The sequence below is a fragment of the Parasteatoda tepidariorum genome, chromosome 5 (genome assembly GCF_982258835.1).
Source record: "Parasteatoda tepidariorum strain Cologne lab strain chromosome 5, Ptep-v5.0, whole genome shotgun sequence".
NCBI lineage: Eukaryota > Metazoa > Arthropoda > Arachnida > Araneae > Theridiidae > Parasteatoda > Parasteatoda tepidariorum.
Genome location: NC_141759.1, coordinates 41,293,482 through 41,319,093, shown reverse-complemented (window position 1 = coordinate 41,319,093; position 25,612 = coordinate 41,293,482). Strand labels below are relative to the sequence as shown.

The window sequence follows — 25,612 nt, the reverse complement described above, 5'->3', positions numbered from 1 at the left end:
TTCCCAACTATAAATAGCATGCTAATTTTTTATAATCAAAAATTTTTAACTATTAATACTCAAACACACTCTTATAGTGTGAAAAATAGAATTTAAAATTATGAATAAAACTGCAATAAACATAATAATAAATATAGCTAATTTTTTTAAAAAAGTAGATGTGAAAAACCTCTGACTTAATACTGGTATTACTAAGTTATAATACTATTACTGATATAATATTTATACCAGCTGGCTTGCTTAAATTTATGCATATTATCATAATACTTATTGTTAAACAATTTTATTGGTGATATTTTAATTTTTACCAGTGTTCCGGCATAATTAGTATTTTTTTGGCCATAATGGCAAACCTAACATAAACATAAAGCATTAAAAAAACAAAATTGCGGAATAGAAACAAAATGTGTTAAATGTTAACACAAAGAAAAGAAAATAGCATATTATCTTTTATTCAAAAACTCGACAGTCGAAATGTTACGTAATGTTACATCAGTAATGTACTCTTTTTTGATAAGAGCTCTTCTTATTCTTAAAAATGTGTTTTTAGGAATCACTATTACCCCAGGTTGGATTGGTGTACTTGTAGTTCCCTGTACTTGTGAAGATATATTATGAGCATTTAATGAAGCAAATAGAAAATCAGTTTCTTCTTTCATCGCACATGTGACTTTTTGCTTCATTTCAGATATTTCTTTACAAGTCTTGACACAGGGAATGATGATAATATCTTCAGGAAAACACTGATGAAAAAATTGCATCAACAACAAGAGATCGTCATCATTTCTAGAAAGAACAAAAAAAGTATTATACCTGAAGTCACTATAGAGTTCTACAATAATAAACGCAAAGTTAAGTTGAACGATTTATCATGAAAAATATATATTACGATTACAATATTTTTAAATTATTTACACTACACATTATAAATACTATGCCTCACAATCTATATCTAGATCAGAGGTCGCCAAAGTGGTCTATATAGACCCCCAGGGGTCTATTTAACAAACGCGGGGGTCGATCTGAGACAGGGGGGCGAATGGGGGTCGATCCGAATCGGAAGGGGCGATTGTGGGTCGAAAAAAAAAACAGTTCTCAATACGCAAATCACACATGCCTAATTAAGTATGTAAAATTTGTGATTTTTTTTAATAATTGACTCAATATCAGTTTCTTTATAAAACATAAATTAATAAACGTATATTTATTGGGGTGAAACAAGTATTTACGTACCACCGAGCAGTGGCACGAACTCAGCGCAGTTTATAAGTCATATGCATATGTGCGCTTGTCCAAATGTCACGTGTGACGACCATTGACGTTACTCATACGCAGTTTCGGCTATCTTTGCAAACTGTGTTGAATATTTGCAGTGTCATTATTAAAACTTTTATAGTTTTGGATAATTAGTTATTATTTCGATAAAATCATTCGTTTAGTTTAGATATCAATTTTAATTTTCAATGCACAAAAAAGAAGGTAAGCATTAATAATGTGGATTAGTTCAGACCGCGACAAAACTATAGCACACTTTGTATTTTTTTACGAAAATAACAAAATTTACCAATTTTGACGAAAATTAAAATTGGCCAATTTTGAACCCAATATAGCGAATCTTGCAAAAAAAACACCAGGCACGCCTATCTCATTGATCAAGAAGCAGTAAATCTTTAGTTACTTTACTTATTATATCTACTTATGCATAGTTACTTATTATTTAATAACAAGGTATTTAAATTTCAATATTAATATATTTTTCATAAAACTATTGTTACACAATGTACTATTACTTTAATAAATGTTTAAAATCATAAAATAAATGTACAAACACAGTATCTAATAGAGTTTTATTTTAATTAACAGAAAATTACTTTTATGGGGGTCGATGGAGATTTCGAAAAATTATATAGGGGTCGATGATCAAAAAAGTTTGGCGATCCCTGATCTAGATAATATCTCAATCATTGTTGACGATTTATAAATCATTATCAACAACAATAAATATTGAATGCAATATTGTGATTATTATTGGCAGCAATTAACATCGAATATAACAATTTTGCGAAAACGGATTTTCTTTCAGCTATTACGAATTTCAGAAAAAAAGAAGAAAATTGAGCACTGAAAGTAAGTACACTATTTGAATTTTGTCTGAGTCTTAACACATTTTTTCCCTTTATAAATTTTGTTTTATTTTTTAAAGTATTGGTTGAATTTATTATGAAATGTAAAGAAATTATTAAAGCACAAAATAAAAACATTTATTGAAATGATATCTATAGAAATTTAGGATTAGAAAATACAAATATGTAACAGATATAGATATAACAGAAAAGGTATTGCATGATTTTAAAAAAAAAATTTCTGATAACAGTAACTACTTTTAACGTGAACAAATTTTCTGTCCCCCTTCGAGTTGACATAAACAAGGTTTGACTGTAATTAATTTGAAACCCAAAACTAGAGATTACAAAATTGTTTTTTTAATACTTACTTAACAAATGCTTCTATTTCAACATTATTATTCTCCAAGAAAATAAACTTAAAGTGGATTCCAAACAAAGGTGATATTTCATTTCTAAATATCAGTATTTTTGAAGAAGACGTTTCAATTGAACTTAAGAGTTGTGAACCAAGTTCTGACTTCAAGAGCATATTTTCCAAGATCAATAAATTTGAGAATTTATTCGAGACCTTAAAAATCATTCTTTGATTGGTAAGCCTCAAACAAAACAATTTTTCTGTAACTGGAAGTTCTGAAAACAAAACAAAACTTTTGTAAATACATTGAACATAAATTATTTTTACTACACATATTCTCTGAAAGCATTTTCATAAATAAAGACGATTTATGATAACTAGCACCTGGGAGTGTTGATAGAGTTAGGATAGCTCAGGGACTACAATGGTCATCTCTCAAAGGGGCGAACTAGGTTAAAGTCCGGTTGATAGCTACGGTCAATTCAAAAACAGATTCCAGCTCACTTTGAATATCTCCAGTTAAAGTTAGCCTTTTATCCAGATAATTAATATTAAGTTTTTGTAGTTTTTCTCCAGATGCAATGGAGATATAGGTTAGTTCTATTAAAAAATCCTCAGCAAAGATGTGTTTGTCCAAATACTTGATTTACGAATTTCCTTATCTTCTGTGGTTGGCTTTAAAACTATGAGGCTATAGAGGTGAGCATTGACAACCATAAATTTGAAAAGGATTGGTTGTTCAAGGCTAGTGATAAAATAAGATAGAAATAAAAATATTTGACAAACATGAAATTTAACTTACAATTAGTTTCAGTTCAGTACTTTAAAATAATATGAATTGCTTTTTTTTCCTTCTGGGTTTAAAATGAAAGATATAAATTTGAATGCGTAGAAACACATTGAATCCTTTCATTTCTAAAACCCAATTCAGTGCTAATTATTTATAAATGCTTATAATGTAGCGAATCAATCACTCAAATTATCACTTCAATGACAACAATGTTTGCATTGTTTCATTGAAAGGTCAGATGATTCAATATGCTGCCTTAACGGACCAATCAAAACTTGGGTAGCCTTAAAAGTGTAGAAGATATAACTGTCTGTTCAAAACTATTCAAAGCCTTATATTGCTATGAATTTTTTTTTTTTTTTTGGGGGGGGGGGGTCTAATTGTTTACTGGTAATACATTTGGATGCAGAGATTTTTCTCCAAAATCTGACACATGGCTTGAAAAAAAAAAAAAAAAAAAAAAACTAAAACCAAATCTATAAGATAAATGCAAACTTAAGAAAAATATCAAAATTATTACAGTCTTGTTAGCCTGCGAGCTAAATTCAAATCGATGCAACATCCTGAATCCGAGGAGTGAACATTGAGAGTGAAAGAGCAAAAGCAGACTTTAGCTCAGTGTTTCATATTATTTTAAGTAAATATACATAAAACTAAACTAAGTGGTGTGACAGCCCATGGAGGGTCAAGGCCTATGATGTCCATCCCAGTTTTTTTGACCTTGAGCTCTGGGGTGCAGGAGATGTTTGGTGGTCTGCGAAATTCCAAGAGTTCAATTGCTTGGTACTCATTTTATTAACACACTGAAGGGATGAAAGGCTGAGTCAACCTTGTCCAGTCTGAGAACTGAATCCCAGACCTATAGTATTAGACAAGAAGTGCTACAACTCAGCCACTTGACTTCATGTAAATGTGTATATTACATGCATAATATCTCATAAAAATATGAGACTAAAAACTTTTAAAGTTACATGTTTAAATTAATATTAAAAACTATTTTTTGTGTTTAATTTATATTTTTAGAAAACAGAATTTCATATTCCTATAGCTAGAAATTTGTTTTTAACAGGCATGAAATCTGAGCTCAGTTTATACACTGAATACACCTACACAGTAAAATATGGTAAATTAATATTAAATTCTTTTTCTTCAGATATTTTGTTGAGAAAGGTTAACTTTTAAATGCTACCACTTTTCTTGATTTCAAGCATTTTTATATCAAATTTTTAAATCTTTTAGCCCATTGAGATGTCAGAAGAATTCTAAAATATATAAATTATATTAAAAAAAATTAGATTTTGTATGTTTTTTAATTATGGTAGTTGACAGCTTTTTTGCACGACAGTTGAAAGTTTTAAGATACTTTGACTTTTTTAGCTCACCTTAATGTGAATGTCTTCTTTTGAATTAAACATGTTTTTGGAAAAAAAGGGAGTATAACAGAATATTTTTTCTGAGTGTTATGTTGTTTAAAAAAATTGAAAATAAGAATTTACGCGATTGTATAACAATTTCATTACTTTTCTTAGGTTTGTACTGTATACAGCAAAGAAAAAAAAAGTTTTTTTTATAAATAATAATACAGACCATAGTGATGAATACAAAACTTATTTTCCCCATATATAGTGAAGAAAAATGATAATTATAATGTTTTATTTTGACACATCAGCTACAACTAGCTTCTTATACTAGTCATGAAAATATGTCATAAAATTCACTGTATCTTGAAATAAAGTATTTATTTAACAATTCTAAACTATTATTATTTAACAATTCTAAACTATTATTATTTAACAATTCTCAACTATTATTATTTAACAATTCTAAACAATTATTATTAAAAAATTCAAACATTTATAATCTAACTACACAATGTAATCCATTAAATCTATAAAAATAACCAATAAAGCAAACATCAATCTAATATTTTTTTTTGAAGTTGTGAAGTTTAAATATTTTTAAGGCATTTTAATAACAATATTGAAAAATTTATTCAGACCATTTACAGGGTTTCCACTCAATTTCAGAAGAAAAAAAATTCCCTGACTTTCACAGGTACCTGACCATATTTTATCTATATCATGCAATTTTTACACCAGAAAACTTTAATTTTTTTTATTTGTTTTGCAAAGTATTAGATTTTATGAGCAATAAAAATATTATTGAATGAGGATGAGAACATGTCAGTTTGACTAAAATGCAAAATTTTTATAACAAATAATTGTAATAGATGCTAGAATTATTTATCTCCAATCTCAATAACCAATTATTGTTATTGACAATTCAAAGACATGTTATTTTCCAGGTATGATATAGGAATTTTCCAGATTTCTGTAAAAGTTCCCCAATTCGGGGTTGCCACAGAAAAAAATGAACAAAATAGCTGCTTTTAGTAGCCTGAAGCATGAAAATAGCTGCTGCTGAAAACTATGAAAATAGTTGCCGAAATAAGAACAAAAAAAATTCACTAATATGACTAAAACTTTATTAAAAGACTTAATTGTCATATACCATGATTCATTTAGTCAAGTTGGTGGCAAAAAGGACGATTTTTATAAATTTAGTGTTTTGACCATAAATTTTTATATAAAAAAAATTAAATACTTTTAATAACTAAAATTAATTCAAAATAATACGTTTTCATTTAAAAAACTTACTGTTTTTAAAACTTTTTCCCTTTTATCAATAATTGATTCAGCAAATATACATATATATCGCGAAAAGTGATTATTTAAATTTGACAATTCACGCATCATAATGTCGTATTAAAAATTGGGGGGGTTTAAAATCCTCTAGAATTTCGTAGAAATAACTGTTGAAAAGGCGCTCAAGAAATAAAATAGACTTACAATGCAATCTGTGCAAATTGAGTGCATTAAAAAGTGATAATTCAAATTTGTAATTCAAAATTTTAATAATTTTTTATTTTCTAAGGAAAAAAAAAAATTCATTGTGTACAGAAGCTCCTGCGGGCAGCAGTTTGTCAACCCAATTTATGCTAAAAAACATCACTAGGAGCACAGAAAAGTCTCCCAACAGTCTCCTTTCCCTGAAAATAGTTGATTTTTTTAATAGCCTTTTCAGGCAAAAAAATTGACTTAGGCTGAAAATAGTTGCAAATAGTCACATTTTAGTCACCCGTGACAACCCTGCTAATTTTTGGAGTTAAAATAAAATTCCCTGTCAATTATAGGTTTTCCCTGACCTGTGGGAGCCCTGATTTATCACTAATACTATGTCAAACGATAATATAGGATATCGTGAACATTATAAAGAACAAAAAATATCAAATACGATAATAGAATTTTAAAACAGCAGTATTGAAATTCTAATATCACTTAGCACTAATTTTTACTGAGCTAAATACAGTAAATTATTCAGTAAAGAAAAAAAAAAGAGTTTTAATAAATACAGACCACAGTGATTAATGGATAAAATGTTGGCAACATCTAGGGAAGTAGTGAGAGGCATCTGGTTTTGCGGAAGAAACTTGTCACCTTGAGGCAGAAACAATTCATTTCGGAACTCCTCTTGAGATCCTGAATACCAAGATAAAACAGCACGCACTTCGATAGAGTCTGCACAAAAATGTAGAAATTCCATGCAGGATAAAATAGAGAAAGTTTCTTGAGGTTTTAACTGATTTAAACTATTGTCTTCTAAGGAAAAAGATGATGATGAGGAATGGACAAATATTTTCTGGCAACAGAATATTTTATGATTGTCTATGATGATTTTTAAAGCTGGATAACAGATAACACTGAAAAAAAAAGAGATCACATGTATTAGAAAAGGGGAAACATTTCATTTAAAAAAAAGAAAATTTAATTTGCTTATATATTAAAATTTATCATTAAATATGGTATCATCTATTTTTTTTAGTAATACTAATACAGTATGTTTGTAATATTTATATCATTTTAAAGGCTGAACGCTCATTGATTTTTTTTCTTCTGTTTCTTCAAATTGTTTGATGAATTTTATTAGAAGCTCTGACAGTTTTAGTATGCATATACCTTTTCAACTCACTATCATGTTTTTAAGAAAGCATTGAACACCACATAATCATTGGAATAGAATAGTCTTAAGTTACAGTTGGTTAAATTACATAAATAGATACATGTAAAACACAGACAAATCTCAGATGGAAATTTTGAAATCAAAATAGAGAAATGTTGAGGAAAGGCCTAAGCATCCTGTACTTATTCCAGATCAAACCATTGCTCTACTGCATAGTTTCAATGGAGCATCATTCCCTCTGGTTTCTAAAGCCTAGAGTTAGTAGTCAGTACCACCTGTTCCCTAATTTAAAAGACAATTAGGTTGAAAGCTCTTTGACAAGGTGTAAGAAGAAGCTACAATATAATAGAAAGATGGTATGACATGGAAATACTGTCTTAAAAAATGTATCAAAAGAATTGAGGATTGTATAAAACAATCAATCTTCAAAATTATGACATTATAAAAAATAAAGATACCTTTATATTTCTAAAAAATATTAATTTTAACAAAAATAATTGTAATGAAATTTTAACACAAAAATTAATACCCAAGTAAGGTACGAATGTTATGCACTTTATCTTTAAAATACGTTGCCTTTTGGCAACTCTTATCTTTTCGCTGCTTCCCTCGGATTTTTCCTAATTTTTCTGTGTTAATCATTTATTGCTCGTCAAGTTTTCTTTTGTACCAAGACTAAAGCCCCAACCTTAACATTATTTTTACTTAACTGTCATTTGTGGAGTTTTTGGACCTTATTTAAATAATCTCTCTTCTCAAATCTCCAAATTTTTTAAGAAATTTATAAATTTTTTCAATTTACTGAGTCTATTTTAATTTATATCTGTAAGTTGGTGTTCTGCGATGGAAGTGATGCATCACCAAATAAAAAAATGCCCTGGTGATAGGGTTGCAAAATCAGTTGACAATGGAGTCTATAGCCTGGAGTTTAAGACTCCTTCAATTTCTGTTAAAACCATGATGAACTCTTCCAAAGTAAAATTAGAGCATCCTGCTATCTGTTTTAAGTGAAATTAAAAATATTTAATGCTGGATTCGTATTATCCTCTGAAACTTTGAGATCTATGGGGTTATAATACCAATAAATTTTTCTTCAGTGCCAATGGTTTATCTGGTGAATAATAAATTCTGAAAAGCCTTTTCAGTTTGACATCTGTGTCGACAAAATTCCATTCATTGTCAAAGAAAATTTTAGAGGCATCACGAAAAAAAACCGTTATAAGATAGCTATAAACCTTATTGATGGTAAGCCAGTCACAAAATCTTAATGTATTGATTTAGTACAGAAACATACATAAATTGAAACATATATCCTAATAAATACACCTTTCCTTTGTCCTTTAGTAGAAAACTTTACTATTAATAGCCAAAAAATAATGATACTTAAGCGTAAAAAATGCAATTGAAATTATTTTATTAAAGAATAATAAAAACTTATAATTTATTTTATAAAATTGGGTTTTTTATCTATCAATTATAAAAAGTGATTATGAAAAAGATGAATAAGATTTTTAAGATATATAATTTACACAATGAAGTTCTTTTTTTCAAACTAAAAAATTTAATTACAGTTTCACTAATTAAAAAACTGATATAAAAACATATTAAATATGAAGATCAAAAATTTATAAAATCTTTATTGGAGTTTATTCTAAAAAATCTTAATGTTTGTAATTTATTTTAACATGCAATATGTTTGTTGAAGATACCTGTCATTTTCATTCTTGAATGTCCAACATAGAAACCACCTGCTGTCAAAAAACTTTTTCCAATGATTTAGAATTTTTAAGGATTGCTTATCCCTTCTCTTATCCATGTCCATCTTATTATTTTCATCATTACAAAGAATGAGATTAACCAAGGAATCCTGAAAAGTCTATAAAGAAATTTTAAAAAATTGAACTTATAATATTCTTAATTACAATTGACAACAATTATTAAATTAATTTAGCTACCACAACATTAATATGTGGACAAAAAGGACATACAGTGGAAACTAAAAATTTAGATTTTTTGTGTTGAAATTGGATATTTTAAACAAACAATTCAAAAGAAGAAAAAAGAAAGAAAATATGACAAATTCCATATTAACATAATTTTAATTTTTGGAAATAAATAAATAATCAGTTTTTGTAACAGTATAAAAGTAGCTTAAACAAATGGTAAGAAACAAAGTTAAGGGATTAAAAATAAGGAAAAATATACAAATAAGATTATAAAAAAATTCCATTAGCATTTTTATTAAGGAAGTAGTTATAAGTAAAATAACAACAACAACAAAAAAAATGCACTGCTAATAATACAATTATTAAACAACTGATATTACAAGATTAAATTCAGTTATTACCAAAAATAGAAATATTTTAAATAGATAGGAAAAAAATTAATAAATAAATTAAAATTAAATAATTTGGGCTAATATAAATAACAATAATTTGACAAAAAAAAAAAAATAATAATAAGGGAAGATAATCTCGATTATTTGCAATTATTTTTGTTAGAATGAAATAAAATAAGTGAATTGCAATAATATTAAACAGCCAAGTATTTATTATTTAAGGAAAAAATAATAACAAATAGTGATTTGTTTCAATAGGAATTGAGATAATTCACAATAAAAATAAAGTTCTTATCATCAAAGATTCAATTTAACTCACTGCTCAAATGAATGATTCAAAAATTTAATATATAGTTCTTTTTTATTAACATTTTTAAATTGATTTTGGCAAAACGATACACATTAAATAGTATTTTGCAATGACTTCACTAACTTACAGAAGTTTCCACTTCACTGCAATCACAAGAATCAGTCTTTAACCTGTTCAAAGCATCTAGAATTGCATTCTTTTTTTCTTCAATTTCACAAACTTTTTTGGCAACAGCAAGTTTACCAGACTGCAAAAAATTTAGAAATCTTTCAAAAACAAATAAACATTAATAGCGAAATATGTTTTGCAAATATATAGTTAAAATTTCTTTATATGCATTTCAAAAACTCCAAATGAGGATAGAGTATACTTTGAACTACGTCTAAATGAAGCAAAACATGAATAAAGCACAAATAAAGGTATAATAATGGGTGTATAGTTTTGGTTCTATAAACAAGAAACTTTCTTGGGGTCTAAACAGGAAATCCAAATTAATAATAGAAAATTAAGGACACAAACACACGCAAAATGGTTTGACTAGTAGGGAAAGATAATAAAAAGGGAGGTAATAAACAGGTGTGTGGCAGCATGAAGAAAAAATTAAAATCAGAACAGATTGCTTAACTTTGGAGAAAGGATTAGATACTAAAAAGATCACTAACAGAATTTCTTAAAAATATGGAATGATTTCTAGAAATCAAAGATGGTAGATGAATTTAGTGTTTAAACATAAAGGTCAGTTCTTGTTTATAAAACCAAAACTATAATATGTCCATTTGGCTTCATTTTTTTTTTGTGCATAATTCATTTAAAAATAGTTCAAATTTTCTTCGACATTTCTAAAAAAAATAATAGATGCTTTTAATACCATTCACACATTAAAGAAATTTAAAGACAAGTATATAAGTATCTAGATAGGAATATTAGAGTCAGTGCAGGGATTTAATTAATATATATAAGTGCTCATGTACTGTTTCTTAAAATAAAATTGTACATAGTTTTAAATGTTCATAATCTTGGTAGCAATTTCAATTGTAATATGCAGAATGTCAAAGGGAAAAAAAGTACAATCTGATGTGAAACTTTATCGAAAACACATAAATATTTTCATAAAACTGACATTTGGAACAACCAGTGAGTTCTGCTTGGCATCCCAAGATGCCATGGCATACATTGCTGAAATCCCTGCCTTACGCTAAAGGGTTATTGCAGAATGACTAACTTCTAACACATAAATTAAAGTGCTAGAGAAAAATTCAATAAAAAAACATTGATGAGAGGGCATGCCCATAATAACTACACACAAATTTCGTCTAATTTTTGTAGATTAACATGTCTAGGAAAGCATGTCAAAATTTTATGATTTTTTGAGATATGGTCTTGTTTGAGGAGGCAAGGGAATGGTTACAAAGACTCAAGTATTTATACTAAAGAATAATTCAATATTAATTTTTAAAAAAAACTTATTGTTTTCCAAATAAAAATTGTTTTAAATTTTTTTATTAGGACTGTTTTGAGTATAAACTAAACTGTAGGATACAGCTATTTGGAGATTCAAATTAATTAAAATTAATTTTAATTGCTAAAATTATTTTAAAACTTACAAATAAATTATGTGTCACAAATTTAAATAGAAAAAAAAAAGTTTTTTTTAAAAAAATGAAATAGTTATGCAAAAACTACAACAAACTTAAAAAATAACAAACAAAAAAAACAAACACATTTATTAAAATAATTTGTATTGTAATGAAAAAACATGAAGCTTCAATTCAACCAAATCAATGTTTACAAAAATTATAATTTATGAAGCAATGATATAAAGCTACACCACTATGTTTATGCTGTTAAACCATCTGCTACCTCTGCATGTAAAAAAAAGAAGAAGAATTATTTGCAAGATAAATTAAGGTTATTTTATAGTTAACATTACGCTAGAGGTACACTTATGATCTATTGGAGATTGTCTGAAATTAATCTTTAATATTGCTCCAAAGACAATACAGATGCATGCACACATTGCACTACCAAATTTCAGATAGGGCAGCAGATGTCACCTGATCTTTACAACACAATCCCCGATCACATGTGGACATTTCATATCTCTAAGGCCACCAGGGACATTACATTTATTTTGGAACTGAATCACTAAAACACGAACGGAGAAAGAACAGTTCTTTAAGACATCTAGAATCAAACCCTGGTTGAAGCAGCCACAGAGAAGCTTTTAATATAGAGTTTGAAATGATGCATAAGGAAAAAACATCAGAAATACATCGATTAGCAAAAGTAGTAGTAGTAGAGGGCTAAAATAAAGCACCTATTTAATAGTAAACAAAATAATCATTTTATATTTAAAATTAGTTTAAAAGAATAGTAATAAAATTTATTACAGAATAAACTGTAAAGATAATTTTAAATTTTAATTGAAAATTAAAGGAGTTAATACCTGAAGTTTTGCATTGAGTCCAGAAATTGTTGGGTTCAAGCATTCAACAGGAATAGTAGGTTGATCTAAGATATCCTGAAACAAAATGAAAAGGGTGAAATTACTTAATAAGAGAATATTTCAGAATCAAGATAATAGTTAAAAGATGTTTTCTCAACACTTATTTTGAACGCAAACACATTGCAACCCAAAAATAATTTTTAAAAACCTATTGACTAAAATAAGAAGTTAGATTACTGGTTTTGAAAGTAGTTCAATAAACATAATTCAAAAATAAATAGGCACTAATTTAGGATATCAATACATTAAAATTTTTTGACATTCAGACTTTTATTTCCCTTTTTAATTATTCTGTAAATAAAACGTGTTTGAAACAAATATAGTTCCAAGGTTTATTTAAAAATCAAAGAAACAATTGAAATACAGAAAAAAAAAAAACTAAAGAATTTCTTTTTTCACATAAAATGTTAAAACTTGATGAAATGTGCAAAACTTAAACAATTTATTAATTCAAATATATTATATACATGCTTTAATATTTATTTTTAAAAAAAAAATAATAATAACGGAATTGTAACCAAATACAGAAGAAGCAATTCTTTATTAGAAATAATAATTACCCATGCACTTAGAAAAAAAAAACAGTAGTAAAAGTGGAAATTTTTTTTAAAAAAAAATTTCATAAAGGCATTAAAACTTTTTGAAAAATATATTTATACTTTTGAAAATATACATATAACTTTTTGAAATTAATAATTAGAAAAATCAGTCAAATAATAATAAAGGAGATAAGAAAGTATGACTAGCAAGCGTTCTGCTTAGGAATAAGAGATTTTATTCTTTCAATATTTTAATCTTATTCACCAAATTTATCAACAGATGACACAGCTCAGAAGAATAATTGTAAAACAATATTTTCTGCTGCATTCCAGACAATTTTAACAGCCAATTTCATTTGGATGTCTGTTAATTCTGAGTACAGACCACACGTTTTTAAAGTTGTAAATTGTGGTTATTTTGAAAGAATTTTTTTTCTTCATTATTTAGCACCATTTGTTGACAAATTCTGAAACTTAGAATAACTAAACTCTGGTTTTCTGAGCAGAGATCAGCAGACCAACATTTCTGTTGTTATCATCTATAAAAAGATTTTAATTTTACACAGTATGTAAGGCTATGGTGAAAGGGGAATATAGGCAATCGACATTTTCCTACAGGCAAAACATACAAAAAAAAAAAAAAAAAACTCTTTCTTTATAAAAACAAGAATTTTAAATAGAATCATTTATATATAACAACCCTGAATAGAAAAATTTTTTGTTTTTTAATTCAATGAAAAAAAAAACATTCTCACTACAGGTACAAAGTTCGATATATCCATTAGAATGTAATCTTCTTGAAAACCATTAAAAGTTCCATCTTTAAGAAGTAACAGCTGTTTAGAACCAGTCATTAGAACATCAGCAACAACAATACTTTGAATCTCAGTCCAATTCTTTTTCAGCTAAATTTAAAGTAATAAAGTAATACATTTAAACTTCATCAAACATAAATATTTTTCATCAGAAACAATATTAGAAATATGAATGGGGATGTTCAATCTACAATACCGAACTGAAACATTAACCTTTCAGCAGTTAGTCAATACCCCACCAGGAGTAGAAATTTAAAAATTTTAGTAGTTGGTCTAAAAGATTTGTTATGGCAAATTATTAGTCCATACACATTAACACTGATCGGTTTACGTGTCTGCAATATTTTTAAAAAAAGTCAATATACCTTGAGCCGCGATGGCTCAGGGGATAGAGCGCTCGCCTCCCAATGAGACGAACCGGGATGGCATCCCTGTCGATATGAATTCCGCATCCGGCTTGCACTGACGTGAAATATCCTCAACGGTAGACGGATCATTGGTTAGTCCCCTTGCCGTCAGGCTAATCAAGGAAGGTTCTCGTGGCCTTCCTCTCCATGTAACGCAAATGCAGGTTAGCTCCATCAAAAAGTCCTCCACGAATGCAAATTTCCCCCAATACTTGATCCAGGAGTTCCCTTGTCTTCTAGATTAGGTTCAAAATTGCATGGCTACGGAGCTGAACACTAGTAGTCATACACCCATAAAATTGGGTCGGCTGTTCAACGACGGTTATAAAATATAGTTAATTTAAATTAAAATTTTTGATTATAATGTTACAATAATGTAGAAATGTGCTGTTTCGTGACTACGTCTAAAACTTGAACCGGAAAATTAAAAAAATCAAGAAAATAAAAAGTGTCTGGGAAGAGATACAAAACATATAATCATTCCGCCCTGATTTATTAAGTCATATAGAGGTATTAGTAAGAGACATTAGAAACAACAGAGTCATCTAATGAAAATGTGACCCAAAATTTTATTTAAGTAACATCTCTGAATTTAGATTATGTAAATTCTTCCAGATGATTAAAATGTTAAAGAAACATGCTATTGTGACATGTTATTAAGACATGTGTTTTTTTTTCATTTAATAAGTTATCATTACATAACATTGTTATGAAATTTATTTATCATATGAGTCAAATAATTAACTGGCTGATGATAAGTTGTGATTTTCACCAAACTTTGCAAGGCACCCATTTGATGGAAAAGTATCAGTGGTAGTAGTATTTAATTTACACTACACAAAGGATAATTGACAATGGTCTGCAAAACATCCTTAAAGATGATCCGAAGATATGTCATCCCAATTTTGATCCTTTGCATAAGGGATTACACTGTTCCTTTGGTAGACCGAGGATCTGCGCGGTAAGCCTAGTGCTCACAGTTAATCAGTTTAATGAGGACCAATACCAAGCACCCTTGGTACCTTTGAAGACTGATAAAAGTGGGCAACTACCTTTCAGATGCTTGGCTTAAGAGATCTACTGGAAATGGTGTCTTAAAATTAATCCAGGATGGGACAGGATAAGTAGCAAAATGATATTTTTATTTTTTATAGTAAATATAAAATATATAAATAGAATATTTTATTCAAGATTAGGAAGATTACCATAACAGTATCCAAGTTGAAAGAAAAAATCAGTAAGTTTTGACAACTACTAGGCAAAGGTACTTGAGCAACTAATAAAATAAATCACAGAATAGGGAAAAGTAGAAAGTAAAGACTTGCAACCACTCCCAAGCATGCTACGAAGTAGAACTTTTATTTCTTCTATCAAATTTTTTTCAAATAAAAAAAAAAAACAAACAGGCATTAGCTCCTGTAGCTTTAAAGGTAATAGTTGGCTCAAACAAGTACTGTCTTAGGAATATCCTTATTTAATTTCAGTAATACTTTTAACATATCTCCGTATTGTGAGCTATTGCTCTAACTACAAATGCCAAATAGATTTTAGACTTGCATTAAAAAAAAAAAAACTTAGAGGTTTGCCCAAAGAGGATTTCAAGTTATGCCCTTTAGTTAATACCCTTTTGTGATGTTGTTCTTATTTAGTTTCAACCAGGAAGTTGCCAAGACTTTTCAGTTATTCTGCTACAGATCACAATATGGTAATTTTCCTTTTATTTTCATTGAAATAGTAAATTTATACCTGAAATTCATTAGAATGTTTATTTAATTTAAAAAGAGCTACTTCTTTTTCACAAGATTTAAATATCATAGATGAATCATCCAATGAATGAGGATTAAGATCTTCCAATATATAAGATACATTATGAAAGGGCAGAACAGTTACATATTTCAGTTCTCCTTTAAAACAAATAAAACATTCAGATATTGTGCAGATAACTGAAAAATTGTTCTTCAAATTAATATCTTCGAATTCAGATACGCTGCTAGAAATGTATAAATTAGATATATGAACATTCTTAGCATGGCTTTTTAGAAATTGTGGAAAGAAGGTTTTGACACTAAGTTCTTTACAATTTGTGACAGCATCAGCTGATATTTCAGCGGCTAATATGCCGATTTCTTGCTCATTATTTACAGTGCCAGAGAGAACGAGTACTATTACATTAAATAAATTATTCTTAACAATCTGTCCAATACATTCCACTTGTAACACTTTCGCCTGCTTCAAATGAAATAACGATGAAATATTCAAACTGATTCTATTATTTATTTTAGTAAATGGGTAAAAATCTACTGAATCATTAGACAATGTAAGTAATAAAGGACTGTCAGTTACAAATATGTTGCCATTAGGGATGATAGGCATAGACAAACATTCCAAATAGTGAATCTCAATCAGAGTTTCTAGAACTTCTGAATATATTAAAACGTTACAATCCCCCTTAAAACCAATCACTAGAATTACAATACATTTCAATCCCAAAATTGAATTGTTAGTTGTGTCCACGACAATTGTTTTCGGTTTGAGTGATGTTCTTATAGGTATTTCCAAACGGAGTAGTTCCCGGAAATTTTGCTTTGGTAAATTAATATGTTCATAGACAGTCAGGAAAGCATTGCGTCCACTGATGATAGGTATAAAAAGTTTGCCGTTGTGGAAGCATATTTGATTAAACATAGCAGAACAAAATGTTAGATTGCATTGTTTCTTAAAACTTGTTTAAAAAATATTTATAAGAGCAAAATTTCGCGCCATATAAACAAAAACAAAACGTCTGCTTCCTTTCATTGTTGCCATTTACATTTTACCTAAAAAATAAGGTTAATCAGCTGAGATTTAATTTTTAATCTTTAAATGTTATTTTATCCCCAAAACTTGCAAGTTATGAATTTTTCTAATCATAAAAAATTATTTTTAATCAAATCAAATAAAGAATTACAATCCGTCACTCTGGCGGTGAAAGACGAAAGCAACCATTCCAGCGGTTTGATTGTTTCCTCTATAACTCCTTTCTTTCCCAAGAAAATGACAGTTGAGGATTCAATACAAACATGTCTGTGCTCTTGAGTAGTATTAATGTTTGATATTTGCCGGTGATGACTTGTGGATTACCTCTGTGTTAAAATTTGAATGTTTTATAGTGTCCGCCCCTTACAAATGACTTTGTAATTTGGTAAGTTTTTTTCTAAAATGTACAAATTCTTTTATTATACTGTTTAATGAATAGCTATCAGGCACTATTGAAAATTCTATATTACTGTTCAAAATTTATTATTTCGTAAAGCTATGTTCAAATAAGAAAACTTTATTTTTATTTTATTTTTTTAAATTTCTCATGAGTTTTCTATATTTTATTTATGGCTAGTGAAAAATTATATGAATTCAGCATTTGTAATTTCAGTAAACTTCTATTTTGCCTATATCATTGACTTGGTTTTCAAAGAGGATTATGGAGTTTTAATGTAAAACGCGATTTATGATGTCTTGTAATTATAGTTTTATGACTTACATCATTCTTTCAGGGTCCAAGTTTGATCTAATATAGAATATTTTAATAAATTCATTCCATAATTTGACAGGTCAGCCTTATAGACTTCTGTGATTTTATGAAGTATTAAATGCTAAGGCAAACATTTTTTAAAAATATTTTGTCAAATTTGAACTATATATATGTGAGTGAATTATATAAGACCAATATATTCTAATTCTGTTAACTTTTTTTGGAAAAAAAAAATATTTTCAAATTTTGTTTATAGATGGAAATTAAGGGTAGAAATTTGGAAAATTTTTTCTCTGGTCCAAGGGATGAAAGATATTACTAATCTGTACACATTTTCATTGGTCTGTTACATGCCTATTAGTTTTTAAAAATTACATGTTGATTAGTTTTTTTATAATTAGTAAAGTGAATTAAATGGAAATATTACTCTTCTGTTATAGAGGGCTTTTGGCAATTGTTAAATTTTTCACTAATTCAAGCACCGAAACATAATATATCAATAATAATTCCCTGTTTATTAGTTTTAATAATTTTATTAATCGAAGGATGAAAGTGCCATTGCCTGGTAGTCGTTTCTTTGGTCTATCCAATACTTATTATTATTTTTTTTTTTTAAAGTTGAGAGCCAATACCTCCAATATTCCATACACTGACCATTGAGGTAAAGGGTTGCTTTTGTAGTGCCAATTTCCCTCACTGATTTGGGAATTTTTTTATGAATTCCTTTTAATAGAACAGTACTAAAATTACAATACAAAGAAAGTAATGCTCACAATATGATTAAAAAATGCTGTTTCGTGATAAAAATATAGACCATGTCACAAAATTAAACATTAAAAAAGAATCAAAATTATATACATTGATTGTTGGACCAGGGCACAATTGATAATTTGTTAGAGGAGTCTGAATCACATTTTAGTTGTCTCAAACTAATGGACCACCTTTTATTTCAACTTCTGGAAAATGTTAGATTGTGAATTTTTCTTTATGAAGTAACTTCAAAAAACGTGTTGTACAATTTAAAATTTTTATTTCATTTTTTAGTAAAAATTGTTTTCATTGTGAAATAATCACTTGAACTGTTGTAGCTTTCTCTACATCATATCAGTGAAAATTCTTTTGTCAGCAGACACTTGGACTTTCTCTGTAAATTTTCAAAATTTAAGCATTTCTTCTATGTACTAGTTAGCTTAGTAATAATAATAAAATTTTAAATAAAAAATAGATTAAATGTAAGTAGAAGTTCTTTTAATTCATTTAATTTGCATTAGTCATGAAAATTAAAAGAGAGAAAATATTTTTGATCCGATCGTATTTAAGGAATTCATTATTAAAATCTGTTATTAATAATTACATATGTTTTTTAGCTTTTGTAGATAAATTTTAATAAAGTGATATTTTTTACAATTTTTCTGAAATTAGTTTTATTTAAAATTTTATACATTTATCTATTTTATATCCAGTCTATTTTGTAAAGCTGAAGAGACATTTAAATTTTTTTTCTGTGAATTTTATCATTAAAATTTACTTAACTCAAATTGAGTATTATATTTTAAGAATTTATAAATTGTTTTTACTTAGTGTTAGAGTACAATTTGATCATGAACTAAAAATTTCATGTGTAATAAATTTACATTTGTATCAGCCTAATTTTTGAAGCTTTGTCATTAATTAATTTATTTGATTAATATATTTGTTTAAAAATGCACATTTGGAAGACATTGTAAATTAAAAATCCAATGATTAAATTTGAAAAACTAACTTTATATTAAAAAATGAGATGTTCCTTCAACTAATTATTAGTTTGTCACCTTAATTGTAATTATTTCAATCCTAAAATTTTTTAAACTTTGAAATTAGAGAGATTCAAAAGTGTAAGATATATAAAAGTCTGATTCGTATTAAAATTATCAGATTCAAATTATTTGTTCAAATTTTATGTTCTTGAATATATGTATACCATATACATATTTGAATTTTTTCAACTTAAACTAGCTGGTTCCTTTTCTTTAAAAAAAAAAAAAAATCCAGGTGTAGCAGAATGCAGTGGCATTGTCACCCTGAACATCAGTTCTTGCAGACTGCTACGGATTTAAAGTGATGATGATTTACGAAATATCGCCCATAATATTAGAATAAAAAAATATTACACATTCAATTGAAAAACTATAGTTTTTTTATGCGTACATAGCACTTCTGTTACTTTAAATTAGTAACATAAATATTTGTTATTAAAAGTATCTTGCAGAAAGATATTAGTGCTAAAGAGTTGCTGCAGGAAGCCCAAACAAATTGAGATCTTACGTAATCTATATCTATTCTTAAGTAAAGAAAAAAAAGCCAAAAAGGTTATATATTTCAAATTAACATATTTTCAGGAGTTTATTTTTCAAGAAAAAGACATTGATAGTCTTCTAAAGACTACAGAAAATGGAGCTGAAGTTTCAATCAATAGATGGTATGGCGAAGGCCCATTTATATTAAATGCAAAATTAAATATCAGCATCCAAACTGTAAAAGAGTTGTTATTCTGACTAAGAATACATAGTTAAATGTATCATGCTTATGTTTGTAATCAGAAGTCGGTGTGGCACACAATATGATTAAGTTTATTTTATTATAAGCTAAATTCTTAAATCATAATAAAGTTTTTGTTTAAAACTAATCTGTTAAAAGATGAACATGCCATTTTTATTTCAACCATTTGTGTGCCATTTTAGAGCAAAAGAGAAAAATAAAGCACTGGGTAAAAAGTAGTATTTGCAGACTTGCTAACTGGTACGCTTTTTGTAAAATATTTTATAAATTGGTAGACACATAAAAACTAAAGCTTTCAAAATGTTTGGTTATAATGCCAACATTTTAAAAGCCTCACCACAAAAGAGCTGAAACAAAGTCACTTTGCATGTGAACTTTTAAATCATATGTAGTGGTGTGGAAAATAGGTTTAAATGAATAAAAAATAATAAATTAAAACATTAACTTAGCTACCACTGGAATAAATTTTTTTAAAAAGCGTAAAAAGCCCAGAATTTGCTCACTTTATAACTTTTACCATTTATCATAAAATTACCTTTATTTGTCACTTAATAAACAAACAAAAGCCTATACATGTAATGTCATTCCCTAAAGAATGATCCCAATACTCTTCAAAGTAAATTATAATATACTTCGTCTTAGCAGCAAAGCTTTATAACCAGATAACAAAACTGACTTGCTTTATAGAAAAACGTATAGGTTGAAATGTGATTTTCTACATCGTAGGTGTAGGGCCACATTCAGGTTATTTATGAACGAGCTTAGTCTGCAATTAAGTAACCCTTTTTTTTCCTTCTGTACATTCCATCTGTTTTTAAAAATAATATTTATATTTTGATTTTCTATGCGTGAACTAATCTAAATTTTAATTAACGTTTTTACATTGGAAATTTTCTTTTTTTGCAGATGAATCATGAACAAGTTATATTCTGTTATAATGTTTCCTTTTGTGACTTGAATTCTTAAGAAATGTCTATTAGTGGTGAAACGGTTTTGTATAACTGTCAACCTCTGGATTGCCCGGAGAGTGGAACAGTGTATCCGCATATGGTTTCTGTGCACAATGCCAAGAGGAGTATCAATAATTATTCTTCAAAGAGATATCCTAAAACCTCGAGGTCTATGTCAACATGTGTTCCAAGTTCTTCCTACGAAGCTCTTCGATATGCTGTAGCTGCTTTGAACCGTTTAGATGATTTTAACTGTGAGAAAATCGGTGCTGGATTTTTCTCCGAAGTTTTTAAGGTAAACTTTTGAATTTTGTTATTTGATTGACTCTTTGAATTGAATGTAGGGTGTTATAAGATCCTAAATAACGTATTATGCTAACTCTTTGAATGTTAGAAATCAACCTTCAAACAAATATCAGAAAGTTTGTGGGTATTGTTATATTCACTTTGTTCTAATAGTTACAATACTTGCTATTGTAACTATTGCAAATTTCTGTTATCTAGGGTTAGTAACAGAAATCTACACAACCACAATAGATTTTCTTTCTAACAAATAAAGAATACCGCCAAGAACTGAAAAGGATAATGTAACATGGTCTAGATGCAGGTACCTGAATCATTCATAAGTATATTGGTTTGTTCATATGCCCAAATCACTTTAGAATTCCTACTAACAACTTTGTGAATCAAATGCAAGGTATTAAAAAAAAAAAAAAATAGGGGGCCTTTTAGTTTTATTTGAAGAGTTGAATTTATAATTTTAGAACCTCTTATTATCGGCGACCGGATTTCACTCTAAGCAGTGAATTATTTTAAGTACTGTGCTTTTTTTCGTTCTGAGTTTTCCAATATTTCGTGGAGTGTTTTCAGTGTTGAAAGTTCTGTTTGTGAAGTATTAGTGAGTTCACCATCTTTTTCATTCAACGCCCTTTAGGTTCAAGTATGCTAGATTCTTTTTAGGAAGTAGTGTAGGTTGCTTGTGCTTCTGTATATTTATTAACATTTTTTATTTGTTCTAAATTCAATTAAAGACTGTTCTTTTATTAGTTGGACATTGGTCCCTGTGGTAATGTTTAAAAGGGGTATCTAATCTATGCTTAATAAAATAACTTGTAGGATTTGTCTTGTGATGCCTTAACTAATTAGACCTTCGTTTTTCCCATTAGCTATGTTAGCATAATTTCGGGCAAATCTTGTACCTTTTTTTTTCACAAATTATTAGTACTGTGGCGAATTTCCCCTTTTTTTCATAGATGAGTACAAAAGCGTTAATAAAATTAAATTTTTTTTTTCCTGTAAGTACCAAATTTAAATTTTTCCATTTCAGTGTTAATCGATTACCAACCTAAAACAGAAATCTACACAACCACAATAGATTTTCTTTCTAACAAATAAAGAATACCGCCAAGAACTGAAAAGGATAATGTAACATGGTCTAGATGCAGGTACCTGAATCATTCATAAGTATATTGGTTTGTTCATATGCCCAAATCACTTTAGAATTCCTACTAACAACTTTGTGAATCAAATGCAAGGTATTAAAAAAAAAAAAAAATAGGGGGCCTTTTAGTTTTATTTGAAGAGTTGAATTTATAATTTTAGAACCTCTTATTATCGGCGACCGGATTTCACTCTAAGCAGTGAATTATTTTAAGTACTGTGCTTTTTTTCGTTCTGAGTTTTCCAATATTTCGTGGAGTGTTTTCAGTGTTGAAAGTTCTGTTTGTGAAGTATTAGTGAGTTCACCATCTTTTTCATTCAACGCCCTTTAGGTTCAAGTATGCTAGATTCTTTTTAGGAAGTAGTGTAGGTTGCTTGTGCTTCTGTATATTTATTAACATTTTTTATTTGTTCTAAATTCAATTAAAGACTGTTCTTTTATTAGTTGGACATTGGTCCCTGTGGTAATGTTTAAAAGGGGTATCTAATCTATGCTTAATAAAATAACTTGTAGGATTTGTCTTGTGATGCCTTAACTAATTAGACCTTCGTTTTTCCCATTAGCTATGTTAGCATAATTTCGGGCAAATCTTGTACCTTTTTTTTTCACAAATTATTAGTACTGTGGCGAATTTCCCCTTTTTTTCATAGATGAGTACAAAAGCGTTAATAAAATTAAATTTTTTTTTTCCTGTAAGTACCAAATTTAAATTTTTCCATTTCAGTGTTAATCGATTACCAACCTAAAAAAATTATGATCTTACACGAAGAAAAATAATGATTTTTATAATTATTAATATGCAGTTATCGAAAATTGTTTTTGTGCATGTACTAAATATTCTTTTAATAAATCAAAGATTAAAGCGCTTATCGCTCAAAGCCAGATCTTCAGGATTAAATTAAAAAAGTATGCATCCATTTGAAAAGTTTAAATCAGTTTTTTAATTGTATTCATCTGAAGCTATGATTTTTGTACCTGCCAATCTTTTATCCACAAATGTTCTATAATCTTTAATTTACTATATTTGATCTATCCTCAATCTTCTATTGTTATGGTCACCAATGTATATCACGACCTGTATTCGACTGATCGGAGGCAGATATTAAACAATACTTTTATTAAATCGCGGCCGTCACCTAGTCTTTAATTGTATCAAAGTCCTCTATGCCTATCATTTGACTTAGTTTCTAATTGTTGTTTACGGGAAGATTCGAGACATTTTTATTTTTCTCTAAAACCTACTGTTTAATTATAATAATTTTCGAGGAACCATTTAAAATGAAGAGATCTTTAAAAATCGTTTGGGATGGTTGGATAGCATTAAATCAGGGGTCTGTCCAGACATTTTGTGAAAGATCCTGATTTTGTAAAATTTGTGAAAAAATTACTCATAATTTGTGAATATAAAATAAGCATTAGGTCCTATTCTTTCAACCAGGGTCCTGTTTTTGTGAATTTGTGCAAATAAGGTCCTGTTATTGCAAAAATTGCTAAAAACCTTCTCAAGAAGCTTTTAAATTGTAAATAGATAAAAGATTCTGCTCAACAATTGCTGCCAGTAAATTAGAGATGCAACATACAAATATTTGGTATTTAGCCTATACTGCTCAACACAGAATATTCATTTCTGACGAATAATGGAAACAAAATCACACATTTTTAATAATTTCAATTGACATATTTCAAATAACACATGTATCACTTTTAATGTGTTACGCATTAAGTAAACTTAAACAATTCTTAAATTTAAAATTTATTTAAAAAATTGCCAGAAATTAATTTTTATTTGCATAATATTCTATTAATTAATTTTATGAATAAATATAAATTGATCAATTATTTATTTACAAAAAAATAAAATTATAATTTAATATCAATAAGAATGTGCACACGATGTTTGTAAAAGTAGAAATATTTTCTTAGAATACTACATTTGGAATTTAAACTTAGGGAAACTTGGAAAACTTAGTTCGTTTCGAACCGTATTTCTTATTCCCCCCCCCCCCCCGAGAAGGGTTTATTTGATTAACAAAACAATAATGAAGATTAACAAATTTGTGAAGGGTCCGATACCGATTAAAAGATAAATTATTTTGTGAAGGGTCCGTTTTTATGGAAGGATATTTTGTGAAGGGGTCCGTTAACGGACCCAAATTTCTTCTAAACAGACCCTGATATAACATTCTAAATAAAGATAGAAAAATTTTCTCTCGGTGCTTTATAACTTTTGTATCGAGACTCGTTTACCAGACATTTTTATTTTAAACTAGCCACCTAAGGCGGCCAGCTGTCCGCCACTCTGAAGGTTTTCACAAATAAAGTTTTTTAAAACATAGCAGGAAATCTGAAGATTAGTGGACAATTAAAGTGTTCCTGTCCAGCAATTTTGTCTTCATATCCAGTTCTGCTGCAGATGTGTTATAGCTCTTGAGGATGTTTGAAATTATATAGCTACAACGCTTAAGAAAAAAAAAACTAAAATGCTAAATACATGAAAAGAACACGAAAACGAATAAATTTTTTATGGTATCAATTTCTATTTCTATATAATTTTTTATAGTATCAAATTCTATTTCTATATCTGTTACGTCAAGCACTCAGGTATTATAATTTGATCTAGTTGTGCTTGTATAATTTTGATCTAGTTGCGCTTTCTACGTCATTTTGTTAACATCGTTTGGTTTGTTATTTAACATCGTTTGGTTTGTTATTTCTAAGTTAACTTTCAAAAAATTGGCTGGCATCAGCATTTTTATTCTTTAAGTTGTTTATTTTTTCTTTTGGAATTCGTTCCTTTTTAGCGAAATGTTTTTCAACCTAATCGAATTCTTTGCCGACTGTTCTCTGTATATATAAAGAAAATAAAGTAAATATTTTTAAAGTGTTGTGAAAAGAATTTTTAGTTGTACAAAGTACTACAATATCGCTATAAAAATTATCGTCTTCACTTAAGAAAAAAAAATAGAGCG

At 28.1% G+C, this 25,612-nt stretch overlaps 2 protein-coding genes across 2 annotated transcripts in view; one reads left to right on the top strand and one right to left on the bottom strand.

Moving 5' to 3' along the window:
- Positions 1–431: 431 nt before the first annotated feature.
- On the bottom strand, positions 432–17,217 carry LOC107452202 (uncharacterized). The gene is made up of 8 exons (XM_016068529.4): positions 15,953–17,217; positions 13,740–13,889; positions 12,386–12,460; positions 10,067–10,186; positions 9,001–9,167; positions 6,688–7,031; positions 2,495–2,756; positions 432–786 (listed from the first exon to the last, which is right to left on the bottom strand). Exons 1-8 carry the CDS (start codon positions 16,889–16,891, stop codon positions 444–446), a joined length of 2,400 nt encoding a protein of 799 aa, XP_015924015.3. The 5' UTR covers positions 16,892–17,217; the 3' UTR covers positions 432–443.
- Positions 17,218–17,222: 5 nt separating this feature from the next.
- Positions 17,223–25,612, top strand: part of LOC107438318 (uncharacterized) — a 127,480-nt gene continuing 119,090 nt past the window's right edge. Inside the window, exons 1-2 of the mRNA XM_071184923.2 lie at positions 17,223–17,387; positions 21,159–21,497. Coding sequence (XP_071041024.1) covers positions 21,222–21,497 — 276 coding nt within the window. The 5' untranslated portion in view covers positions 17,223–17,387; positions 21,159–21,221. The remainder of the gene's footprint in view (positions 17,388–21,158; positions 21,498–25,612) is intronic.